Here is a 25,551-nt window from a genome sequence, read left to right as displayed (position 1 = left end):
TTGATCTCTGGCTCTATCTTCCCTATAATTAGTACCAAATTATGTTTGCAGGAGGCATCTTGGAAATTACAACATTTTTTTTTTTCTTAAATTACAGACAAGTTCTACTGCTGAAAAAGCCCAAATTAGTAGGCTATTACACCCACAATATGTCGTTTTTGCTGGTAGTACCAAAAAAATACACTGCCCCCTATATTCATGAATCTGACCAGATTTTGCTGCAATTGTCTCATTTCTCTACAAACAGAACCATACACCATCAGAATAATGTCAGACTCTGAAGTCACAGAAAAAAATCTACACATGGGCTTTAAATAATGATAAACCTTTAAAATATGTTCAAATATTCAGCATCTGTTTTTTTCTGTTACATTCCATGACAGTATTGTTAATATTTAAGTTAGTCTGTGCTGTAAAATGTACATTGCATACAGTATCTTGTGTTTCTAAACTGTAAATACCAAGAAATGAATTCAGGTGTTTGTCACCATTTGTAGTGTTATGTAGCATGAAACAAACAGCCCTGATAATATGTTTGTTCACGTTTGGGTGCTTTTCGTACAAGTAACTGCGTGCACTCATACTCATACATGAATATACAGTACATGTTTGTGTAAACTGTACAGATATGTTTGTATGTATTTGGCCAAGACAACGTAAATATTGATTTTTAAAAAGTTGCATTTTGTATTTACCATTTTATTTTGACAGCCTTCTTTGCTGTGAAATCTGAGTCACCATTCCACAGTAGATACAATATATCCTCACAATTTGTCGAAGGATCTCTAAATGGTTTTGTTCTGCTCCCAAACACACTTCTGCCTGCTGAATATGATTGGTGTGAGTATGACTAAACACTGCCTTTTGGACACTGTGAACTTTTGGTACTCTATATTTTTGTATAATGTACACTGTAAAAAAAAAAAAAAAAAAAAATCAAGATGAATAAATCAATTTTGGTGCCAGTACTTTGATTATCCATGCTTAACGCTTAACCACGATTCTCAAAAAGAATAAGTCAACGTGATTTTATTTTATTTTATTTTTTTTTTTTCTTAAATTACAGACAAGTTCTACTGCTGAAAAAGCCCAAATTAGTAGGCTATTACACCCACAATATGTAGTTTTTGCTGGTAGTACCAAAAAAATACACTGCCCCCTATATTCATGAATCTGACCAGATTTTGCTGCAATTGTCTCATTTCTCTACAAACAGAACCATACACCATCAGAATAATGTCAGACTCTGAAGTCACAGAAAAAATCTACACATGGGCTTTAAATAATGATAAACCTTTAAAATATGTTCAAATATTCAGCATCTGTTTTTTTCTGTTACATTCCATGACAGTATTGTTAATATTTAAGTTAGTCTGTGCTGTAAAATGTACATTGCATACAGTATCTTGTGTTTCTAAACTGTAAATACCAAGAAATGAATTCAGGTGTTTGTCACCATTTGTAGTGTTATGTAGCATGAAACAAACAGCCCTGATAATATGTTTGTTCACGTTTGGGTGCTTTCGTACAAGTAACTGCGTGCACTCATACTCATACATGAATATACAGTACATGTTTGTGTAAACTGTACAGATATGTTTGTATGTATTTGGCCAAGACAACGTAAATATTGATTTTTTAAAAAGTTGCATTTTGTATTTACCATTTTATTTTGACAGCCTTCTTTGCTGTGAAATCTGAGTCACCATTCCACAGTAGATACAATATATCCTCACAATTTGTCGAAGGATCTCTAAATGGTTTTGTTCTGCTCCCAAACACACTTCTGCCTGCTGAATATGATTGGTGTGAGTATGACTAAACACTGCCTTTTGGACACTGTGAACTTTTGGTACTCTATATTTTTGTATAATGTACACTGTAAAAAAAAAAAAAAAAAAAAAATCAAGATGAATAAATCAATTTTGGTGCCAGTACTTTGATTATCCATGCTTAACGCTTAACCACGATTCTCAAAAAAATACGTCAACGTGATTTTATTTTATTTTATTTTTTTTTTTTTTCCATACCACAGCTAGTCAGTAGCTTTTGCTATACATTTTGGTATTCTTAATCAAAAAAATAATGGAATTCTGAAAAACACTGAACGCCTGCATAGTAGCTTTACGTGTCTCAATAAGCTTTGCATCAAAGCATTTATTAATGCAGACATTGAGAGCTGCATAAGTACTTTCGTGTCTCAATAAGCTTTGCATCAAAGCATTTATTAATGCAGACTATTTTATAGGGTATAAAGGCATAAACGCACAGAAGATACAAAACATAATACGGTACATAGAGTAATGGAATTTTAATTGTTCCACTGGAAAAATGCTGTCACAACAGGAAATTTATAAATCCAGAGAGGAAGACACAAAAACAAGACAGTGACAGCTACTGCCAAAATGGCTGAAAGTCTTTCTTTAAGCTCCTTTTTTTTTTCTTTTAAGTGGGTTTGACTGATGCACAACGAGAAAGACGAGGGTCACTGGATGCTCTTCTTTAAGTGACTTCACTCCATCAGCCTCCATTATGTCTTCAATAATTGACAGTACTTGAAAGCAGGCAGGCATGCAGGTAAGTCATAAAGACCTTGAGGCCTGCCAGTTTGTCCCGTATAGCACGTTGATTATGTGTCTTTTTCAGGTCATGAGATCTCACCTGCTGAATAATAGAAGCAATAGAATCACCTGGAAAAAGGGAAGGGCAGTTCATTTGAATTTCCACACTAGCCCACAGATATCCCACTTGGGGACCACTTTTGCCCATTTGGACCCTGCCTTTAAAATCACTTTCACTATACTGTAAATGGACACATGGGGTCCATGGGGTACCTGAGTGGCCACATGAAATCCACTTAGCCCTTCTTGGGGGCTAAGTGAAGTCCACATAGGCAGTTGTAGAGCCGACATGGACATATATGCTGTGTTACAGATGTTTTCGTATCTGCAGGAGGTGATGCAAATGTTGTATTGATGGTCTCAGACAAGATGGAAGTAGAATTTTCGAAGAATTTAAGAGTTTCAGTCAGACCTGTTGCTGTTAATGTACTGCAGTCTTTTACTGCCAGTGGGATTAATGCTTGTGTGAGATAAGAGACCCTGCTAGGCCCAGTTCTTGGAAATCCTGCTTTCCGCCGTCGAGGCCATAATCCTGTTTGTGTTTCCCATTAACTCTGGACAGGTGGTTGAGCGGTGCGGCCCGATCACTGCAATAACAGCCCTGGTGGAGAAGCCACACTTCACTGCCAGAAGGTACACAACACATTCTTGTATGATTAAAGTTGCAAAACGCTGTTTAATACACAACATCTGTAACTCAGTTCCTCTGCGCGTGTATGTGTGTGTCTATTTCTGTATCTGACACATTGCATGCTGGGATAGACTCCAGTCTCCCAGGATAGGAACATACAGAAATTGGGTACATTATTTTTAGTAACTGGATGCGGTTGACAGATTAAGTGTTGTAATATCTGTTTTATTCTATTTGATCGGAAGACCTCACATTTTTTAATAAATGGCAAATGTCTACCTGTCCACTGCCAAATGCTTTAAAACAGTTAGTTCTCACATCACTGCTCTGAACAGAATGCACTCCAGTGTTGATTGTTCATAGTCCAGTGAGCAGCACTACTCTGTTATCTGAGAGTTTAATCTGCTGGTGAAACCACTGGGCCAAAATAGACGACCCTGGTATACCCGTGCTCTGTCTTTATTTATTTATTTTTTTCTTTCTTTTTTTTTCCCCCTTCCCATTTTGCAGCTGGAAAAACTGGAGCAAAAGTCCATAAATATTACACAGAATATAGAAGATGCACTCATATTCATGAAGATAGTTCATTCATTGTCTACTTGCACTCTTAGTTAGTGCCGTAATTTAATATTCACTATATATATTTGAAATATAAAGTTTTATATAAAAAATACTGTTGAGTATTCCTCTCAGCACAGTGGGTGTCTTCCTTTAATTCCTTGTAAGAGTTCCCTATAACAGTTATAACTGTGTTCCCAACCTTGACCATCTTTTAATGGAGTAAAGTTCTGCCTGAGAGGTCAAATTCAGCGCAATAAAATCCCTCATCTCACTCTTAAAATTGAACTCCCTGAGCTTTTGGGGGGATGCTTTCTGACCTGATTCCTAATTCTAACCATTGACCTCATACCTAAACACAAAACTGAACCGTAACACATAAGTATTTAGTTAAAAGGGTATTTGAATTTTTAAAAATTCTTTTTTTTTTTTTTGCCCTCTTTGATGGAAGAAAATGCATTCAATAAGGGAGCTGGTTGTCCTTTATCTTCTTATTAGACTGTGTACTTCTATCTGCTGTACTTGTACTGTACTTGTACAGCAGATAGAAGGCTTTGTAGTTAACATCCTACAATACTGACCAGTAACTACATCAGTCAAAAAGAGAGCAAAACAGCTCAATCCTCCCACTTTAAACTCTGTTAATCCACCACATTCACTTGTTAGAGGATTTGTCTGATCAAAGTGTCTCTGAACACGTGAAGACATAAATCTGTGAAACAAAGTGGGTCTTTTTTTCATTTGTTTGATGGACAATATAAAAGTGCACAGACACATAGAGAGAGCAGTTGCCATAACATTTGTCACTCCTGGGACTCCGTATTTCACATGCTTCCTCTGTATAAGCCACAAATGAAATTCCTGTTTACTTTTGTTATTCGTGCCATCGGAGCATGATGTTTTTACTCATGAGGTTGTCTAAGGGGAGTCAAGCAGTGTCAGGCAACAAAGTGGTTCATATGTGGACCATTCCTTCGTCTATGCTGGTCCAAGAGACTGCAAGGAGGAGGAGATGGCTATATAAAGCATAGTGACTAAGATATTTTGAGGCTGTCGAAATAACTGCTTTATCAGCCAGGTAGAGACACTCAGGCACCTTGAAGAAAAAGCCAGGACCACTAAAGGACTCAGATGTCTGACTAAGTAGTGGAGATGGATGTAGGAGACTCGTGTTCTTGGTTATTTTTGTTCATTGGAAGGGTCGAAAAAGACAAGCCATGGCAACAAATTGCTCCTGGTAGCACTGCAGCTTCAAAACACAGATGTAAAATGTGTGTGTATCTGTTTTCCTGCAGGACAACGAGACATGAAAGAAGTCTTTGGCTCACCAACAGTCCAAAACCACATATTTGCTTGAAAAATTACTTAAACAATTAATCAACAGGATAAAAAAACAAAAAAAACAAAACACTGTATCCATGGCTACCCTTGGGCATGAATACCAGTGGTAATAAGGGACAAAAATTCCACCATTACCAATCCTGAGATTATACCAGCTGTAACGTTTTACTCAAACACAGTTGATTATTTACACCCTGCCCTGGCATTTTCATGTGATGCATTCATAGACTTAGATATACCGTGATAGTACCTGGAAAATATCTATCTATTCACACGATATTTTACAAATGTACAAGTTTTAGGGGATCCCCTGAATGCTCCCTTAATGGACTCTGAGATATTAGAAATCATGAATATCAACTATCCTGCTTTCCTACACATTAAATGTGAAATTTTCAACCCCCAACATGATCAAATTAACATGAACATGAAAAAAAAAAAAAGCCTCTGATGTGACTGGGTTTGGAGGGTAGACTCATACTGTACCCTTCATGAACAGGATGTGTCATTTCAGGCATCTGTGGTACAATATCACCCTCTAGTTCCGAAGCAGTGAAAACACACCTCGCTCTGCACAAACACCAGTGGGTCCAAAAACAACCGCTTATACTTTCCTCTTTGCCTTTCTTTTGATAATGCTGACATCTGCTGGGCAAAGGGAGAGAATAAATTCCTGAGAGGAAGAGAAGGCACATTACTAACATTAGCAATAGCTACTAAAATACTACTAAGGCTCATTTTACCTCCACAGTACTTTTCCAAAGCACTGCATACATTTTTGTACATTTTACTTTAAAAAAATGACAGTTCTTCTTCAAAACTCTGAAAAAAAGGAATAAAATGAAGTTTTTCTTGCAAAACACATTCAAAGTGTTTCTCAGGATTGAATAATACATACATGTGCCTAATGCATACACCCAGTGCTCTGAAATGCTTATAGACCATTCGAAAGATGTTGCTGGAGCCTGTCATATTCAAGTCATATTCAACGATGCTGCAGATCCTAAAGATTCTTCCTTTGTGCAGTGGTCTGAAAGAAAAGATCCAGAGGAAGCCCGTTCCGCAATCTGCAACACAAAAGGAAATGCCTTGAATACAATTATTCACATAAACCAAAAGCTTGTTGAGAGATCCAAAACTTACCTCAAAATCGATCCAGGACTGCATAATCGGTGGCTTTCACCGTCCCCCTCAAATCATGCATGACCTAATTGCCTACTTCTGAACTCGCAGCATTCAGGGTTTAAGGGTGGGGTCCTTCATAAAACTGACTTCTGCAGGGGTGCCCAATGTTGCTCCCAGTATTCTGCCAAATGACTGATTTGTTGTGCTTCAGGACTGGTTCAGGTGAGCGGTCCTTTGGCTGGACCTCAGCTTGTTTTGTAGTAATAATGTTCTGTAATATTCAGTTAAACTGGGCACAGGTTTCTTCCCTGCAGGTTTGTTCCCCTGTGAAATAATGGAGAATATTGCATCCTTAGGCCTCTAACCTGACTCGGACACTGACTTTACTCTTAAATTTAACCCATAAAAATATGCAACCTTTGATGATGGGTTACAAACCAGCATTGCTTCACTGTAAGGGGTCAAAAGCCAAAATGTTTGGGAACCACTGACTAGACGGAGTGATTATTTATATATGGATTTATTTATATAGTCTCAATTGCATAGTGTTGGGTGTAATGATAGAAATCTGTATGTATGTTTGGATCTATGATTACTTTTAGCATGTATTGCATTTTGAACTTGTTGTAGTGGTTGCAGATGGAAAAAGGGGTAGTAGCTAAATCTGGTATCTGGCTAATTTAATTTTGCATCTCTTTGTGGTTGTTTTGTGTCTCTTTTTTTAGGAACTTTGCATATCTTCGTAGCTGTGTTTTACTTTACTTGTGCATCTCTTTTTGGGGTAATTTTGAAACTGTTTTTGATCGTTTTGTGTGTCTGATATGTGTGTGTAGACTGATATGTAGCCTACTGTTTGTTTTAATTTAATTGGGTAAAATAGCAATACGCATAAATTTCTCCTTGTTTCCTAACTGAGCCTAAAACAATCCTTGTTTAATATAGTAACCTGGCGCCTCTTTACGACAGTTGGCCCACACTTCAGGATTAGTTCGCCCCCCCCGGTTTCTAAAATAGTTCCGTCCATCACTCAGGCGCACCTGGTTTTGTGTGGCGCGAGCGGCAGCAGTGTGCAAGGCGACCCTCCCAGCGCGCGCAGCAGGAACAAGCCGAGCAACCTGTCTCGTGGCGGACAGTTGAGGAGGAGCAGAGGGTCGCGAGCACTCATGTTCTGCTGTGTGGCCTGAAGCTGGAGCACGCAGCCCGGAACCCGCCACCCCTCCGCTGGGCTGGACCGGAGCAGCCAGCCCTCTGGACCGATGTCCTGGCCGAGATGTCCCGACACATCTACATACGGAACAAGATTGGCGAGGGCATCCAGGCGCCCATCTTTCAGGTCGGTCGTTTCTAGCTTAGCTTGGGGGCTACTTAATTTCGAAATAGGACAGTTGTTTAACGGATACATACAAGGAAATACTTTAAAACCTGTAACGAACAGTTCACTCTTGTATGTGGTAGAGGTTACATCCAAATACAAGGGAAACCAGGGCTGATTGACAGACATTTTATTTATTTATTCATTTATTTTTAGTAAGACTGAGAGAAAGTGCAGTACCATTAAAAAAAGTTAATAGCCAGAAAAGACACACTGTGAAAACTTGCCCTGACTGTTGGCTCCGTCGGTTCACAGACCTTTTCACATAAAAACAGTGCTGAATAGTCGTGACTTCTGTTGTTAAATACCCATCTATATAGTCTTGGACACAAATTACACGAGGAATAGGGAACACATTTTAAAGTCTAGTCCTTTTAAAAGTAGGTTTTCAAAAATAATATATAAGTAAACATATATAAAACCTCTAAAAGTGCAAGCTGTTAAAAATCTGTGTCTATGGTACTGAATTACAAATGGCAGATGGAGCAAGTGATATAAACTCTTTCTTGACTGTTTAATTGTCTCTGTTATAGCCAGGAGGAGAAAGAAGATAAAAAGAAAGCATCACACTCAACTCAGACTTTTGTTGTTTTGACCCTTTTCATACAAAGAACACTACTTAATATTTTCGTTTTCATGCTGTCCATGTTCTTTAATCCTATCTAATGTCATCTGGCTGAGATACTTCTACTTACCTGGTAATTGTATATACAAGGCTCTTCAAGTCCTGTATTCAATCAGCCTCCATCTCCCCTACCACGGTGCATTTATTTTAATAGGCTATTAACTGTTACAGTTGGCCTAGCTGTTATTTTTGAGGCCTCCTTCTTCTGAAACAGCACCAGGATGGGTTTTGGTGAGCTATATCAGATGTAAACACTGACCATTTATTGAAATAAAAGGATGATAGGTGGACCACAGTTTATGCCAAATATAACTGAATAATAAAGTAATTTCTTTAATGACTTAACTGTAGAATTTGCAGATTTTTGGCAGGAGTTTTGCATATAAAGATAAGTGAATGTATCAGCCCCCTTTTAGAGCGCTGATAACTTATTTTTCTTCATTTTAATATATCATTGGCTACTTGCTGATATTAATAGCAGGATATTCATAGACTTAGCTTACTCTATCCTTAATATCTCTTCCCGGCTTCTGGCTGTTGGCTTAAAATGAAAGACAGAGAGAGAGACAGAAAGAGATGGTGACCCAGATTAATGGCCCTGTTTTATAAATTCAGGGAAGTAGGTTCTGACTTTTTAACGGTGACATTGTCATTAACTCTGGAGACTTGAACAAAAATGGGGCAAATCACTGGCAGATAATTAATTTAGCTCCCTGGAGATGAACTCTGCTGGTATATTTGGACTTTTGGAAGAGAAAAAGAAAGTCAGGAGGTAAGGAAAAAGTAAGTAGACAAGATACACATATAATGCAAAAACATACAGTACAGCTACATTTGGCAATTTCACATATGTTGTCTCTGTGTTGTGGCATTCATACAAGTTGCTAGCTGCTTGTAAAGTTTACCTTAGTATTTGACCTTATTGCACCATTTAAATCTCTTTGAAAAAGAGCATGTCCAAAGTGGTGGTACATGAATGTTACCTTGCATCATGAATTAGATTGATGTGGCTTTATTGAATGCTTCACTTACATAGTAGCAAACATACAAACATGACAGATGTTTGTGAACTTTCTGGAGGTTGAGATGTTGTTTTCTCATGCAGGTGAACCGAGGGACGTATTCGAGGAGGAGCCGACTCAAGAGGTCTGATGGCAGCACCACCTCCACCAGCTTTATCCTCAGACAGGTACTGAACTGTGTAGAAAAGCCTGGGATGTAATGCACGGAGCAGTGACTGACACTGGTTGTGACAATTCTGGATTGTCATGGAAATTTCAGAGTGATTATTCCAGTCAAGAGAAGTCAGAGAATTTGAATACATTCACTTTCAGGATTATTGCATATTGTATCATATGTCTTTTTACTAGAATGGGAACGTCACTCATGACTTTTATTTAACACCACCATAGTGCAGGGAATCCTGAGAGTGTTCCCACAGTTTGGCTGGTATCTTCATGGATGATTCCATAGTAAGCTGATTCCTATATGGTTAACCATCTGTGCACATTGTTTATGGTTAAATGCACCCTTTGGAGTTTGTGAATACTGATGGTGCTGTACATTAATGTTTTTATGAGCTTGTTTCGCACTTGTTTGCGTCACATCTTCTACCAGCACATCACAGGCACAGGGGTGGCGTGGAACACATTGCTGTCGACTGCAGAGGGCAGTAATTTGCTGCTAACAGAGGGTTGAAATGCACCAGTAAAAGAGGAGACGTGGAAAACTGAAAGCTGATGTAAACAAGTTTTAAAATTTTTCTTACATAAAGCATGATTTTTGGCCTGAAAAATGAGGCTCAAACTACAACATAGGATAAAACACATTGCATATTTTACTAATAAGTTAAATAAGAATGTGCCCGAAGCCTCGGGAATATGCTGCATTAGAAGTGAACACATATGAACATTTACCGCCAGGTTCCCGTTTTAATTATAAAAACATGCAATTTAGAATACCCTTGAAACACTATTCCTTGTCTAGCGCCTCATTGTGAACATCAGAGACGTGTGACCGTGAATTTGAACGTATTGGATTGAAAAAAAAAATACATTAGAGATCTTAGAGGCTTTTATTTATTTCAGAGCCATGATGCCCATTTATGTTGTCCAGTTGCAATATATGAATTTCCACTTCTTAGTATTTTTAATGAGTTATTTCAAATCCTCACGTGGAGACTCTGCCCCCCTCGCTCTGCAAGTTGCCCCAGGTGTGACGTACAGTACTACAAATTACTAAGTGCCAAGAGCGTAGGCTGCAGATAGTGTGTGCAGTGTTTACGATGTAAGTTAGAGCTGCATAATTTAACTTTATTTTGAACTTAATATAGAACAGAAGTTGTTTCTGTCAACATAAGTGGAGATGATAGCGGTGTATTGCAAATGGGTCTGTTAAATTGGCCACAGAGAGAAGCATGTACAGCAAGATGGGTCTAACTTAACAGAACATCACTATGTAACGGTGCCCAGTAAACCCTGAAACCAACAGTAGGCATGCTTCTGCATAAGTGCAGGTTTTAAAGAGTTTTAATGCAGAGGTTTGAATAGGTTTTTACAGGTTTTAGTGGACATTTCTTAAAGGTTTTCTAAACTCGTGTGTTTTAAAGAGTTCCTTTTGAGTTTGAGTACTTTTAGCAAGTTTTGAAAGGTACTAATGGATATTAGTGGGTTTTAGGATGGTCTAAAGTGGATATAAGTGGTTGCTGTGGCTGCCTGTTTTGTGTTGCTGATTATTTGCCTTATGTTTGTAATTGTTCTTATTTGCACGGAGGCTTATTATTTAGTAAGACTCTGAACTGGACCTCTACATGAGTGCTCACTGTTGATTACATTACATCCTGTGTATTATTTACTGCTGTGACATTATGGCTTCTGAGGTGAAGAAAAAGTGTTGATGAAGGGGGGGGAATAGCCTTTTTTCCCCTTGATGCTTATCATATTTCATACCGTTATTTAAGCAGCCATCTCTTAAGAGATTATTTAGAAATTTTTCCCCCAACATGTGAGGCGCAGTAGTCAGCCCCCAACAACCAACTTCATTTCTCAGACTGGTGCTTTGCCTCAAGGGCAATGGCAGGGGTATTCCTTATACTTCTGCAGGGAGAGACACGCGGTCCCTTAGATTTCAAATGCGGAAACATGTTTTAACCAGGGTAAGCCAAAATTATAATCAAATGACCGTATTCTGTATCAGTCAACTGAAACCATACAATTTCAGAAACTGGCTATATGAGATCTTATGGTGTGACAAATTCTGATAAGCCTGAACTTCCCATTCATTTGGATATAAGAAGTGTAAATGTTGATAATCGTTTTATCATTTATGTCAATTACAGAACAAACCAAAGCTGGGTTTAGAGGTTACAATCTACAATTAAAAACTTACACATGCTGGTTATTTTACAGGCTGACTTCACTGTGTTCAGACTTGATATACTTACATTTGATTAGCTTTAAACCAGCAAAAAATAATTTGCAGGTATTTTTTTTTGATTAATCAATTAATTGTTTGGACCATAACTTGTTTCGTTTTAAAAAAAAAAAACTTGCCATCACAGTTCCCCATTGCTTGTATTGTTCAACCAACAGTCCAAAACCCAAAGACACTTTAATTTAAGTTTAGTTTAACATTATAGACAACAAAGAAAACCAGCAAATATTCACATCTGAGAAGCTGACATTAGATAATTTTCAAAATAATTGCCAATTCATTTTCTGTGGTTCAACTAACTGTGTAATTAAATACACAGAATATATTTAGGTCTGATACTGACTACTACTAAACTGGATTCAGGATTTCTCTGACTAGAATGCTTTGAAACAGAATTTAGCTTTTTATGTTGGGCAGTATATAATACAGAAAATATAACTGAATAATCCAAATATTAGAAAATCTAGGTGGGGTGCATTGGGAGGGAACTTGGACTTTCCTAAGATCCTGGCTATGGCCCTGGGACCACAATGTCTGATTTAGTTACACTAAACAGCCCTGAAAAACACAAAGCATGTGCTGCCTGTCTTTTTTTTCTTTTCTTTTTTTCTTTTTACTTTAGTATTATACATACATCGCCTATGATTTGATTCTCAAAAAGAAATAAACTGCCATACCTTTTAAATACATGGATCAAATGTATACATTTATTAGACCTGCTGTCATTATCAGAGCAATATTGAATGTATTTTTCTGCTCTCTTGAGAATAAATAGGCAGAGTGAGGCTGAGAGGTAATGGGGAAATGGAGGATGCTGCTCCCCTCTTTTACTCCTCCATCCCCCTCCCCCGATCCCCCGCTACCTCCCGCACTTAAGAAAAAAAAAAAAAAAAAATCAAGGAGAGCGCTCATCCAAGCTGAGTGGACAGCCAACCAGCCAATCAGCTCCTTGCACATTGACTCTGTCATCAGGCTTGGATATTGAGGAAGGATCCACTGCTCTGCTGCTGCTGCTGCTCCTGCTGCTCCTGCTGCTGCTGCTGCTGCTGCTGCTGCCGCCGCCGCCGCCGTTGCTCTCGCTGTGTATATGTATATGTGTGTGTATGTGTGTGTGTGCGTGGAAGCCTGATGAAATGAAATGCCAGGATTGGGCTACCTCCAGGGAGAGCCTCTCCATCCTATAATGTGAGCCATCCAGCAGCACTGTGGGATCAGGGAGAAGCTGCATCCATCAAGCAACGGGCCTCTGGAGGACCAGGCGTGATCCAACGGGAGGGGAGATATTTTTTTAAATTATTCTTCTCTGCTGAGGAGAGAAGGGATTGTCGTCATCCCCCCATCCATCCTTTTTTTTTTTTTTTTCCTCTGTGGTGCCCCCTCCTTCCTCCTCCGCCTCCACTCTCATTTTTTCCCCCTCATTCTTCTAGAGGCACTCGTTGGCATATCAAACCTCCATGTATGACAATTTGTACCTGCATGGATTTGAAGACTCGGAGGCGGTGAGTGTTTGGATGTGTGTGTTAATCTGCTTTTGTGCTCTCTGGCAGTGTGTTTATTGATGGAAGTAGCTCAGCTGTGCGCACACGCGCACACACACACACACACACACACACACACACACACATAAGAGGCCTTTGATGGGTTAGCCAACAGTACACCATAGTGTGATCGTGGGCTATGCTTGGCTGGAAGGGGGTTGGGTGGGTGGGTGTTGGTGTGTGCGCGTGAAGCGGGGGGTGCACATTAGGCAAATGGCTTCTGACAGCTGACATTCACACATTTCTGTATATATTTCTCTAAAAACGTATGTGTGCGTGATGTGTGGGTTTGTATGTGCTGTATATGTGGCTGCAATCTGCTTATGAGCCTGTAAGAACAACTGTCAGGAAACCACCAGAGCCAGGAGAAGCCATTTAGTGTTCATCACACTCTGTACCTCTCAGAGATGGACCGAGCCCTGTTTCAAAAAGGAAGATGGAATGATGTTAATTACCCATTTCTCCCCTACAGCCCATTACACAGCCACACTAAAATGAAAAATCCTAAGGTGTCACATTTCTACATTTATCTCTTTTTTAAATAATGTACAGCCGAGTATTTCGTATCTGACCCTGCGACTGCGTGTTGTATAGGCTCTGCCGAGGCTCGGTGAAACATGCATCGTGATGTCATTAAGTGGACTCTGATGTTGATGAGTCACATGCTGAAGCTACTCCATTGGATAATAGCTCAGATGCTACAGTGCAAGCTCAAATCTTCCACACGTACACATGAAATGATGTCCAGAATGACTTATTAGTGTTGGACTAAAGAATAGTTTTGGAAATAGAGGCAAACGGTCTTGAGAAAAAAATACACCTACTAGGGTAGTTGGAGTCTACACAATTTATCCTTGCATAAATTATGTCAACATACTGGACATATTTCCGACGGTTAACGGGTTACTCTAGCAATTAATATTGCACTTGCGTAAAGCTGATGAGAGATTACAAAAAGTAGGATAAAAATCAATCCTGGAAAGACCAACAAATACTCACTTTTAGTTCCTAGTTTGGGTTAAGCCCCAAAAATACTGGATCCTACAATTCCCATAATGCAACTCAGTAGCGCTTTTTTTAATTAATTTTTATTTTTTATTTTTTTTTTTTTATCAGACACTCCCTGTCTGTGTCTTTCAAACCCTGCATACCCAGTTTGTAACATAGGCTTTCTCTTAAAGATTCGTAGTCTCCGCTGCCAGGCCAAGATAACCCTGGTGACATCATTGTGACATCATTAGGGGTTATTTTCTCGGACTTGACAAAGCTGCTCCAGAGCCACAGAAGACTTTATTCAACCATTTTCACAGGCTGGGTAGCACTCCTCATGACGAGTAAACTGATCTCACAACAGCAGATATATGATATTTTTTCCTGTTAGTTATGTATCTGTTACTGTAATTCTAAAATCTGTTTATTCTTGGAAATCTCTTAATATGTGTATTTTCGAAAATTAAGAGACCGTTTTAGTCTCCTGAGCAGGCCACTTTGTGATCATATGCACAAAATCCAGATGAGCAGTGTGCTTGAGTCAGGCCCTGCCACTGCTAGCTTGTAAAAAGCAAAAAGTGCTTAGCTGTTTTTGACTGGCGTGATTGATCTTCATGAGACTAATGGCCTCCTTAATTGAATCATCATTAGTGGCTGATTGTTTAGAGTAACACAGCAGAAGGAAGCAATTGGTCCAGTCATGTCCAAGGGGAAAAAAAAAAGTGTTGCATTACTGGAATTCTCACAGTGTGGCAGGATGAACTACTGCACATCTGGTGTGCCTCAAGAGACTTAGGTGATAAATACCCTAATGGTGTGCAAGAAAATGGACAGCAAGAAAATAAAACAAAATAGAAAAAATCAAAAGCCTAAAAATATATTTTTTGATATCCACCTCCTTGGTGGTAAAATGGTGTAGAGTTAATGTAAAAAGTTCAGAAATCAGAGATTATACTGTAAATCAATAACATACTTTTGCAACTCCATATATCGTTGTACTGTATCATCAGACTTCTTAGCAATCTCTAACCAAACAGTTTTGTATCAAATATAGGAACAATTACCTAATTTCACTTCTTATACAATATTTGTCCAGTTTCAAAACACAGATGATCCTTTCAGATTTTTTCTGCTCCTTGAACTTGTTTGTGCTTTTTGTGTACTTTATCATACATTATTTTACTTAATCAGTTTCCCATCACTTAATTTAGTTTAGTTAAGTTTTTTTTTTTGTTAACTATCTCATTACGTTGATAAACCCTACTCCTGTTTTTTTTTTTTTTTTTTTTTTTTAATTTTTCTGTTAATGATTCATGCTGCTCTTGAAAGAGGGTGGAAATCGTTTTCAGATACTCGGTGTCAAAGACATGGTTAACTACTTCCATGTAGCCGCATCATTAAAAATCCAACTTTCTGGCATCTAAAGCTATTTTTGTGATCTGTGGTTTCGCATGTCAGTGTAGCCAATCATGGCATGCTTGTGTTTTTGGTGACATACCTTCAATTCTCTAATAAAAGCCAGATTTCAGATATTGTTAGGAGCTCAACTGGGTCTCAAATATTAGCCAGTCTGTATGAATAGATTTAGACCCGGGAAAAAAAGGTGGGAAAACTGAAATTTCATGTTTCACTATAAAAGCCTTATAAAAGTGTTTTAATTTTAAAAGATGGAGGAGTGTTGAGTTTAAAGTATCAAGAAACATCAAGTCAGCAAGGCAAATGGAGGCAGATCAGAAAACAGGAAGGCTTCTTACTGAAATATGTTCAAACATACTTATCTATATCAAATATATACAGAGTAAATTTCAAACACGTTGCGAATAATAGGCTGTTTTTAGACATGCGCACAAGTATAAAGTAGTAATTTTATACTTGTCTCAATGCAGCAGCCCACAAAGTACTGTCGGCTTGCAGGAAGCATCTCAAACCCATGAGAGTATAGTTTTTCAGTGTTTTTACAGTTAGTGACAACATATAATAAGACAGTGCAGTTGGCCATGTTTGTCAAAGAGAATTCACAATTTTTCCATGGTTTTGGCCATAGTGTTCATTGAGGTTTACGGCATTTGTACTTCAGTAAAAAAAAAAAAATTCAGTGAGGTTTGTGTATTAAACTGTGGAAGCCCATTTCTGCCAAGAAATGGTGCAGTAAGTGCTCATGCAATAACAAGTCCTCCGACCTACACGACCATATGTATCGTCTGTCCCTACCCTCTGATACGACCCATAGCAGTGTCTCCTGAAATAGCGCCCCTGCCGTAGCAGGCATACCGGACCGTCATAGTCATGGTTACAATAATAAACACACAGTTAAGGTTGTTGAACAGTCACCGTTTGGGTAGGTCCTGGCACAGAAACAGCTTGGTTAGGTTTAGTGAAAGATTGTGATTTTGGTTAAAATAAATACTTTGTTAAGGTTAGATGACCTTTGTTGTCATGGTTACAATAATAAACCTTTTTTTCTCTTCCATATTATCCTGTTGTGACTAACCAGGATATTTTTTCTGGATAGAGACATGTATATTTCCACTCAGTTCTTTTTGGATCATTTTACATCTAAGTTGTGATATTTCTTGCAATACCATATGGAAAGTGTGCACAAGGCCTGGACAGACTGCACTCTGTGTGTCAGCTTCACAATTCATGACCATATGGAATGACTGCATGACACGAGTGAAAGGAAAATGTCACTCTTTGTCCAGAAGAGGCAGAAATCTGTCTGCATCTTTCTTTTGTCAAATCCGTCTATCCAGAATTGTCTGGAAGCGTGAGATTGGCTGTGTGTGGTCATACAAACTGCTGACAGTACAAGAATGGAAATTCCATTTTGTCTGAGATGCTCCTGGCAGTCTGCTCTTTTCTACATCATCCATTTCACCTGGTCCGCGTTCAGAGTGCCAAGCCGCAACTCTGGGCTTGGCACTCCCAATGCAAGTTGACGTGAACCCCAAAACTAATGACAGTCAGTGGTCCCATAAAGAAGTTTGTTTTCTCTCTCAGTTGATCCCATTGTTCTTAGCAATTCTAATTATTTCACAGTCAATAGGATAAAGGTTCACTACATTTTATAACATGACCAGTGTCATTTGTCTGTATGAACCTTAGAGCTTTTGTGCTTTTTGTATTTTCAGAGAGACGATCTAGATCATTTGGGTGCATCTGTCCAAAGGTTTTTAATTTTTAATTCCATGATTTTGGGACAGGGCCTCACTTTGTGGAGAGCATTTAAAAGTAGTTTTTCTCATGATTCCTGATTGCTCTCTCTTAAATGTTCATCCAGTCCTGCTTTGATCATACATTTACAGTCCGGTTTACAGTCCAGTTTGCTTTTACTCTAAATGGAAATTTGCCTACAATATTGTCTGGGCAGGAGAAAAAAAAATGTTTTCAGCAGCTCTGGTTAACAGTAACGGTGAGACTATTTTAACTACCTGTAGTAGGGCTGTAGTTCTTGAGTCTGGTGTGGAGATGTTTTTCCAATTGTTTCAGACTTCCATGGTGACCAGACACTCCCAATACCTCTCACAAGATCTCAAATCATCAAGTCGATATTGTCAGTACCCGAAGATGAAGCAGATTGCTGAACAAGTAGTAGAATTAGATGGATGTGAAGCAAGAATGTGAGTTTTGTATCTCAGCTTTACACTTTTAGTAACCTAAGGTGTGATTTTGGTTTTCAGGGCTCAGCTGATTCATATACTAGTAGACCATCAGACTCAGATGTCTCTCTTGAGGAGGAGCGGGACGTGCAGGCCCATGTCCAGAGCCAGAGCCCAAACCAGAGCCAAGGACCGGGACAGAGCCGTCAGGAGAGGGAGCAGCAGGCTGCCATTCAACTGGAGAGAGCTAAGGTAGCCAACCTGTGACACTAGTTGGCCAGATTCATCTGTGGCTGTGTTAATACACACATACACAGGCTAGTATTGCTTTTGGCCATACTGGAGTTAATGTTTCTGCAGTCCTTAAAGTCAGGAAAATGAATAAAAACTGGCTGATAAATATTTTAAATAGGTGCATACCGGTATATGTATTCTGTTACACACACACAATGTGTCTTTCCATCCTCCAGACTAAACCTGTGGCATTTGCTGTAAGGACCAACGTCAGCTATTGTGGTGCACTGGATGAGGATGTTCCAGTACCAGCCACAGCCATCTCCTTTGACGCCAAGGATTTCCTCCACATAAAAGAGGTACATGTGTGTTTTTCAATTATAACATGACACCTCCTGCATACACAGCCATGTGAATGTTTTTTGATACAAAAATCTGGGAAACATGAACCTACTCATGAAAAGCTTTTCCATTTACCTTTTGGGTTTTTTCCCCCTCCCTTTCTTTAATGTTATCATCCTCAGAAGTTCAACAATGACTGGTGGATAGGTCGGTTAGTGAAAGAGGGCTGTGAGATCGGCTTCATCCCCAGCCCTCTGAAGCTCGAGAACATCCGGCTCCAGCAGGAGCAAAAGAGAGGACGAGTCCAAGGGTAAGTAACGGAAAAACACACTCGACTCTCTGTTAGTCTCAGAAACGAAGCATTGTATGGTTACACAACAGTTTATGGAAACACAAAATGAGTATTAGAGGCAATTTCTGTACATTATTCATCAAACTAATTGGAAATGTGGTGTACTAACGACTGTACAAAAAAAATCAAAAGGCACCTAAGCGATTTAAGAACTGTTTTATATGTGTAGAACGAATATCAGATAAAAATCCAATCACTGAAAAGAAGGTAATAGATTTGCCTGACAAAACTGGAGTGTCTTTTCTATCAAAGAGGCTTATTTTTACTTTACCTGTTTGGCAGTAATAAGCAACAGTAATAAGCAGCTGAACTGACTCACTGGCTGAACTTCACCCTCTATGGCCCCCCGCAGTTGTTGGGAAAATGTCATCTGACCATTTTTTATCATTGCCTTTATTTCCATCTCCATGCTGAAGCTTTATGTTGTACATTAATGTCCAAACAGCTGTTTTAATGCAGATATTGGCATGACAAGTTTACCACCACTTAATCTTGTTACCTGAAGCTATGACTAAGTTGTTCAACCATAATGCAACTCCAGGGGTGTTGGTGGTAAACAAACAAAACAATGCAGAGAAAGATTGCACAGAATTGTCTGTGACATAATTTTGTAATTTTGTATAGGGCTATAGCTACCACTGGACCCTCAATATCATGTCCACATTATTGCTTCTAAAATTTGGGGAGTTTTAATGACTTGAAGAGGAGTTTACGTTTTGCAGTTACACACAGATTGTACTTGGTGTGATTTTTTTTTTTTTTTTTTTTTTAAACAAGATGGCATTTGATATTCTGATATTTTGTTAGTCTAACAACAGTTAGAATCCGTTTTATAGTTTTCAAAAAAAGAAAAAGGAAAAAAAGCAAGTAAATCAAGCAATAATGCCAGGAATGATAATTCTAACTTTACAAAAAAATGAATTTGAACTAAAGCTGAAATGATTAGTTAATTAATCAGTGGGTTGATCAATAGAAAATGAATCAACAAATATTCTGACAATCGAAAAAGCGGGAACATTCGTTGGATCCAGCTTCTCAAATGTGTGAATTTGCTGCATTTCTTTGTCATATTATAATGACCATTTTACACTATTTTCTGAGACAAAATGAAATTTTTATTATTCTAAACTGTATTCGTCAGCCTCACATTTTTACACATTTTCTTTTAGAACGTGCACTCTGGAGGCTCTATTATGTTGTTAACAACGCAGCTCGTGTCTGTCCATACAGCTCCTGACCAAACTTGGGTTAGACTACTGCATACAATTAAAAATCCTTCTAATCAGATATTGTAAATTCTGTCCAAAGGATTATAATCTCTTACACTCTGTCAGTCTCTCTCTGATTTATTTTGAAGTATACTTCGACCCAGGTCTGCTCATGACATATGCCCATTTACTCCACCACTTCTATTCATGCCGACTGTACCAGAGAAACAGTTTCAATAGCTGTAAATAGCACTCCTAATAGCCTCCTAGGTTCCTTTTGTATGTGTGTAATGTGTCCTGAAGGTTCTGTCGTCCAGAATTTGTACAGTAACTCACATGCACTTCTTCAAGCCTTGCTGTTGAGTTTAATACTAATCTTACTAGACTGGGGAGCTTCAGCGCGTCACTTACTAGCTTGACTTCTGTGGCTTTTTGTCATCATGCCTCTCAGATAAGGAGAGACATTCGAAACCCCATTAACCAGGACTGGCTTTTCACCGTAACTGAAAAATGATGATGAAAGATGATGGGAAGCCTGAAAGTCAGGAGTGAACTGAAAATTAATGGAAAAGCTGTTTAAGAGAGTTACAGTTGAAAAAGTCAAATGGAAAAGAGTAAATACAGAGAGAGGGGGGAAACAAACAAGACTAGATCATTTTTCTTTTTAACTACTCACAGTAGTTAAAAAGAAAAATGTGTAGTGTATATCTTTACACTAGTCATAGTAAACATATACTGTAAGCATTTTTACCATGTTCTGCACTTTTATTGTGTTTTATGTTCTTAGGTACTTTTGTTTAAAACTAATTTTCCATGTTAAGCATCTTTCAGTATCTTATAGTGCTCTATATATAAAACTTTTGTTATGGTCTTTTTAAAAATTTTTTTATTTCTTTCTGTTTAAAAGTATTATCTGTTTTGCTCTACTGCATTTATTGTGGATGTCATACCAATCTTGATTGTTTCCTGTAGTTAAATAAGCAAAAACTCAATTAGTACAAATGTTTACACACACTATTTCATGTTAACCAACAACCAAACATTTGTTAGCCATTTACCACTCTACCACAAGTATTCCTGTATTAATTCGGATGACTACCCACTGAAAATGGTATAAATATGCAGCAAATTAATTGCAGCAAGCATATCTAGTATGATTAATTTTCAAAATACCTAGTCTTTTCCCGTTGGCATCGGGTTCCCCTTGTAACACTCGGCAACACTAAATTTTGTGAGACAATTAGATAAATCATGAATAAGGCGTTTTTGAAGAATTTGGAGAAAAAAACGATTGGAGTTCTGTTAATGAAGTTGTTGCTGTTTGCTTTCTACAGTCTACAGTCTTAAATATCTCCACTAGTCATTTTTCTCTATGGGGTGCAAATTTACATTTAACTCCTGGATTATGGTCCTCTGTAACTGTCAGCTGTAAATTTCAGACTTCCGACTTCTGTATGGAACTCAGCAAAACATCTGGCCTACTCACTGCATGCTGCTCACATTTTCCCATCCTATGTAGAGCCAGCCATAAATACACATGGACCATGCTGACAGCCTAATAGTCTTTAAAAACTGGGCACCTGTAACGAAAGACCAACATGGGTAATGTGACCTGTTTTTTTGGGGGGGTTTCTTTGTTTTTTTTTGTTTGTTTTTTAGATTTTGTTGACCATTAGCCATAAAGTAAGTGATTCAGATGGTGATCTGGGATTGGAGGATGAATGATTCCTAATGCTTTGTGCCGATAAAATCAGAAAAAGTAAAGCCAAAAAAGACTTCTCAATTGCAAACTGATGGCCTTCAAATGTCGTCAGTATTACTGTGACTAAAACTGAAAAGCTTTACTTTTATGGCCACGGACTTCTGACATCAGTGGATTGACTGTCTGTCCTACCTGTGTTGACAAGATTTGTGATGCCAAGTGGAAGAAATCAGATATCAGCCCTCAAAATAGTAATTACAGTCCATTAAATGTGAACATTTCGCACTTGATCGCTCATTTCTTCTGTCAATCGGGTACGACTTGAGTACACCAAATATGTTTTTTTTTTTAATCCTTGCAACACAAAAGTATTGTTAGTCAATATTTTCCTTCCATGTTTTACACCTTGCAGTGAATGATCGGTTTAAGCCTTGGTAGTTTTATTTTTTACCTTTTCTGTCATTTTCTGCATTAATACCATGGTGTGTTTCTGTCTTCTTCTTCTTTTTTTTTATCCCCTCTTGTCTTTTCCAGTAAGTCTGGAGGGAACTCTTCTTCAAGTGTAGAGGATGAGGTATCTGCCTCTATCCGACCCCTCATATCCTCGGCAGGTGAGGACATCGGACAGGGGGAGAGGGCTGTTAATAGCCAGCTGACATCTTAGCGCCAAGCTACCTGAATCGCAACAACAGAGAGAATAAAACTCTAAAGCCTTCCCATGTCTCTGCTTAGAGCATAAGTTCACTGCGTAGAGTTGTTGGTACATTTTCCCTTGATCCTCCTCTTCCTCCAGTTGAGGACTGCAGGCGCTCTGAGACTGGAGCTTACTACAGTGTGAACCCAACGACAAGACTATGAACCCCCCTCTGAACTGCACTCATGTGACTTTGTGAATATAACCTTAGGACAATAGAAATACTTTTTATGTTTCATATTATATCGTGCTGGTTATCCTTGATAGGTTTCATTTGCTAAGAATTATGATGAAAAGTTGCTCATGTGAAGCATGTTTGGACGTTACTGAGATATAATGGTGAAGCCTCCCCTACCAGCAGCTACTGACAACACTGTCACTGTCTTCTCTCCCCTCTTACAGGAAAACAGAAACAGAAAGTGGTAAGTTGGTGACGGTAAAACCCACTCATTTACCATCCACTAGTAACTTGTTGCTGCCATCATAAAATGACAGGAACTAGTAGCAATGAAACGTTTTGTCTGATAGGAAGTTACAACCTCATGCCACATCCGAGGGCACATAACGCTTCAGCAGTACTGAAGTGTACGGTGCCAAATCATCACCATTCCTTTGATGCCAAAGTACTTTAGTGCCAAGGCTCATAACTGCAGCTGCCTAAATACATGATACGTTTTATGGTAATAGTTTTGATAACATTTTTGGGAAACCAGACTAAAAAAAAATCAATATCAAAGAAAACACAAAAACACAAACACCTCCTGGAAATTTCACATGGGGGCATTCAAACCACATTAATACAGATAGAGTAAAATATTTCAGTGCTATAAATAGGGTGGTATTTAAATTTCAACATTAAATTCTCTGCTTCTATAGCCAGTGTCCAGTTTGTATTAGAGCCGACGGGTTAATGTGGCAATTCATATTTTTGACTATCTACACATAAAAAAGAAATACAAAATTATGTTGCTTTAATATGACTATTGGAGTGTGATAGTATTTTTTTTCATTTTTTTTGTTTTGGTTTTGGTTGTATAGTTTCCTACTATCGGCTCATCAGATCAGCATCTTTAAACAAATTTACATAAATAAATAATATCTAGTAATATCTAGTATTACCACTTTGGCATGGTATGGTATCGTTGTGCTCCATTTTATTGTGATATTTGGTCTGGTATTGTGTGAACGGGTTAGACTGTTTTGTGATTTTACAACATCAGTATAGCGAATCATATCCATCCATCTATGTAGCAAATGAGAAAACATTTATTAGTACATCAAATAATGTCATACATTATCAGGAAAAGTGGAGCAGTCTCAGTCAAAATGTTTTGACATTTTGACTGAATTAATTGCATCCATGTATTCAGTAGAAATTATTTTATATTTATTTTTGTTATTACATTTTGACAAGTTAAAACAATTAGTACATTATCATTTGCTACATGCACCAACATGGCAATATACCAGCCTCCCATTTAACACATTTGATTGTAATTGAAGTTCAACTCACTCTTTGGTTTTATGTTAAACAGTGTCTTCTGTGGAGTTACTTTGGGTCCATTGCTTTGTTTGTGATGAGTCAACTGCTGCTGATTAAATATTTTTGCTTTAACAGACGGAGCATATTCCCCCGTACGACGTGGTTCCCTCCATGAGGCCTGTAGTGCTCGTGGGACCCTCGCTCAAGGGTTATGAGGTGAGCTGTTAATCCTTACAGTTGGAAAGAAAATCAAAAATATCCTTTTACTTTTGTCACTGATTAAGAGTCTTTGTTCAGACACGATAAATATCACTGATTTGGTGTCAATAAAAGCCTAAAAATATAGCTTATTAAAATGTGATGTTTACCGATGCAAAAATTACAAAATTACAGGAAGGAGATGAGTCCTGTACGTCTTTCTCTCAGTCCATAATAGCTCGCTGTTGGCGCAGATAATTGTGTGTGTGTGTGTGTGTCATCACCCACGTAGCATCCAGATTGCAGCCAGACTAATGAGGAGACTAAGAGGTCAGATGAAAATATGTTGTGTAATTGGCAGATTTGAGCTTTTTTTTTGCAAAGAGCTTCTCCCGTTGACTGCCTCATTGCATTCATTGCTTCTCTATAAAGGCACTGTTCACAAATAATGTGCAAAATATTAGGGACAATATACTGCTCTATAATTGTCATGTCACAATGAAATCCAAGAGCTATTAATTGTTTGTGGAGAGGTTTGTAGATAAACTGATGCAGATAGGCTGTATTTAGGATCTGAACTTGTGAGACAATTAAGATGTGGACTGTTTTGTCAATATAGCAAGTAATGATTATTGCATTTCTAGAAGAGTTATTTTCTTGACAATAATACTGATGCTACTATTGGACAAATAAAAACAATAAGGAAAAATTAATGGATGGAGTTTAAAATGCATAGTAGATAAAAGAAACACTACTATGTACAAAAATACTTGTACACTCAACCGGGAAGTTACTCTTCTTACTTTAATTGGTGTTGGTAAAATGGTAAACATTTGGGTTGAAGATGTCAGATCCATCCTATTTATTCAGATAAGGTATCATATGTCATTATGTTTTTTTTTACCAACAAAAGAAATATGTCTTGTCCTCCTGGATTTGCCTGATGGGGGCTTATTCATATTTAGGGTCATAGGACGGCTGGAGCATCTCCCAGCATCGCCGGGCAGGAACTAGGGAAAACACTGTGGACAGATTAGTAGTCTATGGCAATTCAGTGTAACTGTTAAGAGAAACCAAACTAGCATTCAAACTACACACACAAAGAACCAGGGTTGAGAATCATGTCCATAGCGTAACAGCTGGATAAAAATGCCACAAGTTTATTTTTTACTTAACCAGAGGAGCCTCATTGAGATTAAATTTTTTGAGTGTGCTGTCTTACATAGACAGCAATAAAATTACTTAGATAGATAACATTAAAATATGCCGCCAAATCAGAATTAAACAGAAATTCGATTTTTAAAATCATGCAAAAGAGTCAAGAGAATCAAAAGTTTATCCTTAAAACAACATGAACTGCACCTTAAAGCAACCCAGTAATCATCTAAAACCATAAAACCAATAAAATAACTACTGCATATAACTTCTTTTTGTCTATGCAGGTAACAGACATGATGCAGAAAGCACTGTTTGACTTCCTCAAACACAGATTTGATGGCAGGTAAG

At 38.1% G+C, this 25,551-nt stretch overlaps 1 protein-coding gene across 1 annotated transcript; it reads left to right on the top strand.

Moving 5' to 3' along the window:
- The first annotated feature begins 6,443 nt into the window (after positions 1-6,443).
- Positions 6,444-25,550, top strand: LOC120798376 (voltage-dependent L-type calcium channel subunit beta-4-like). The gene is made up of 10 exons (XM_040142629.1): positions 6,444-6,498; positions 7,308-7,609; positions 9,379-9,462; positions 17,914-18,084; positions 18,303-18,425; positions 18,591-18,718; positions 22,205-22,281; positions 22,767-22,786; positions 23,983-24,063; positions 25,488-25,550. Exons 1-10 carry the CDS (start codon positions 6,465-6,467, stop codon positions 25,548-25,550), a joined length of 1,083 nt encoding a protein of 360 aa, XP_039998563.1. The 5' UTR covers positions 6,444-6,464.
- Position 25,551: the final 1 nt, after the last annotated feature.

The sequence above is a fragment of the Xiphias gladius genome, chromosome 13, assembly GCF_016859285.1.
Source record: "Xiphias gladius isolate SHS-SW01 ecotype Sanya breed wild chromosome 13, ASM1685928v1, whole genome shotgun sequence".
NCBI lineage: Eukaryota > Metazoa > Chordata > Actinopteri > Istiophoriformes > Xiphiidae > Xiphias > Xiphias gladius.
This window is presented reverse-complemented; position numbering and strand designations above follow the sequence as displayed.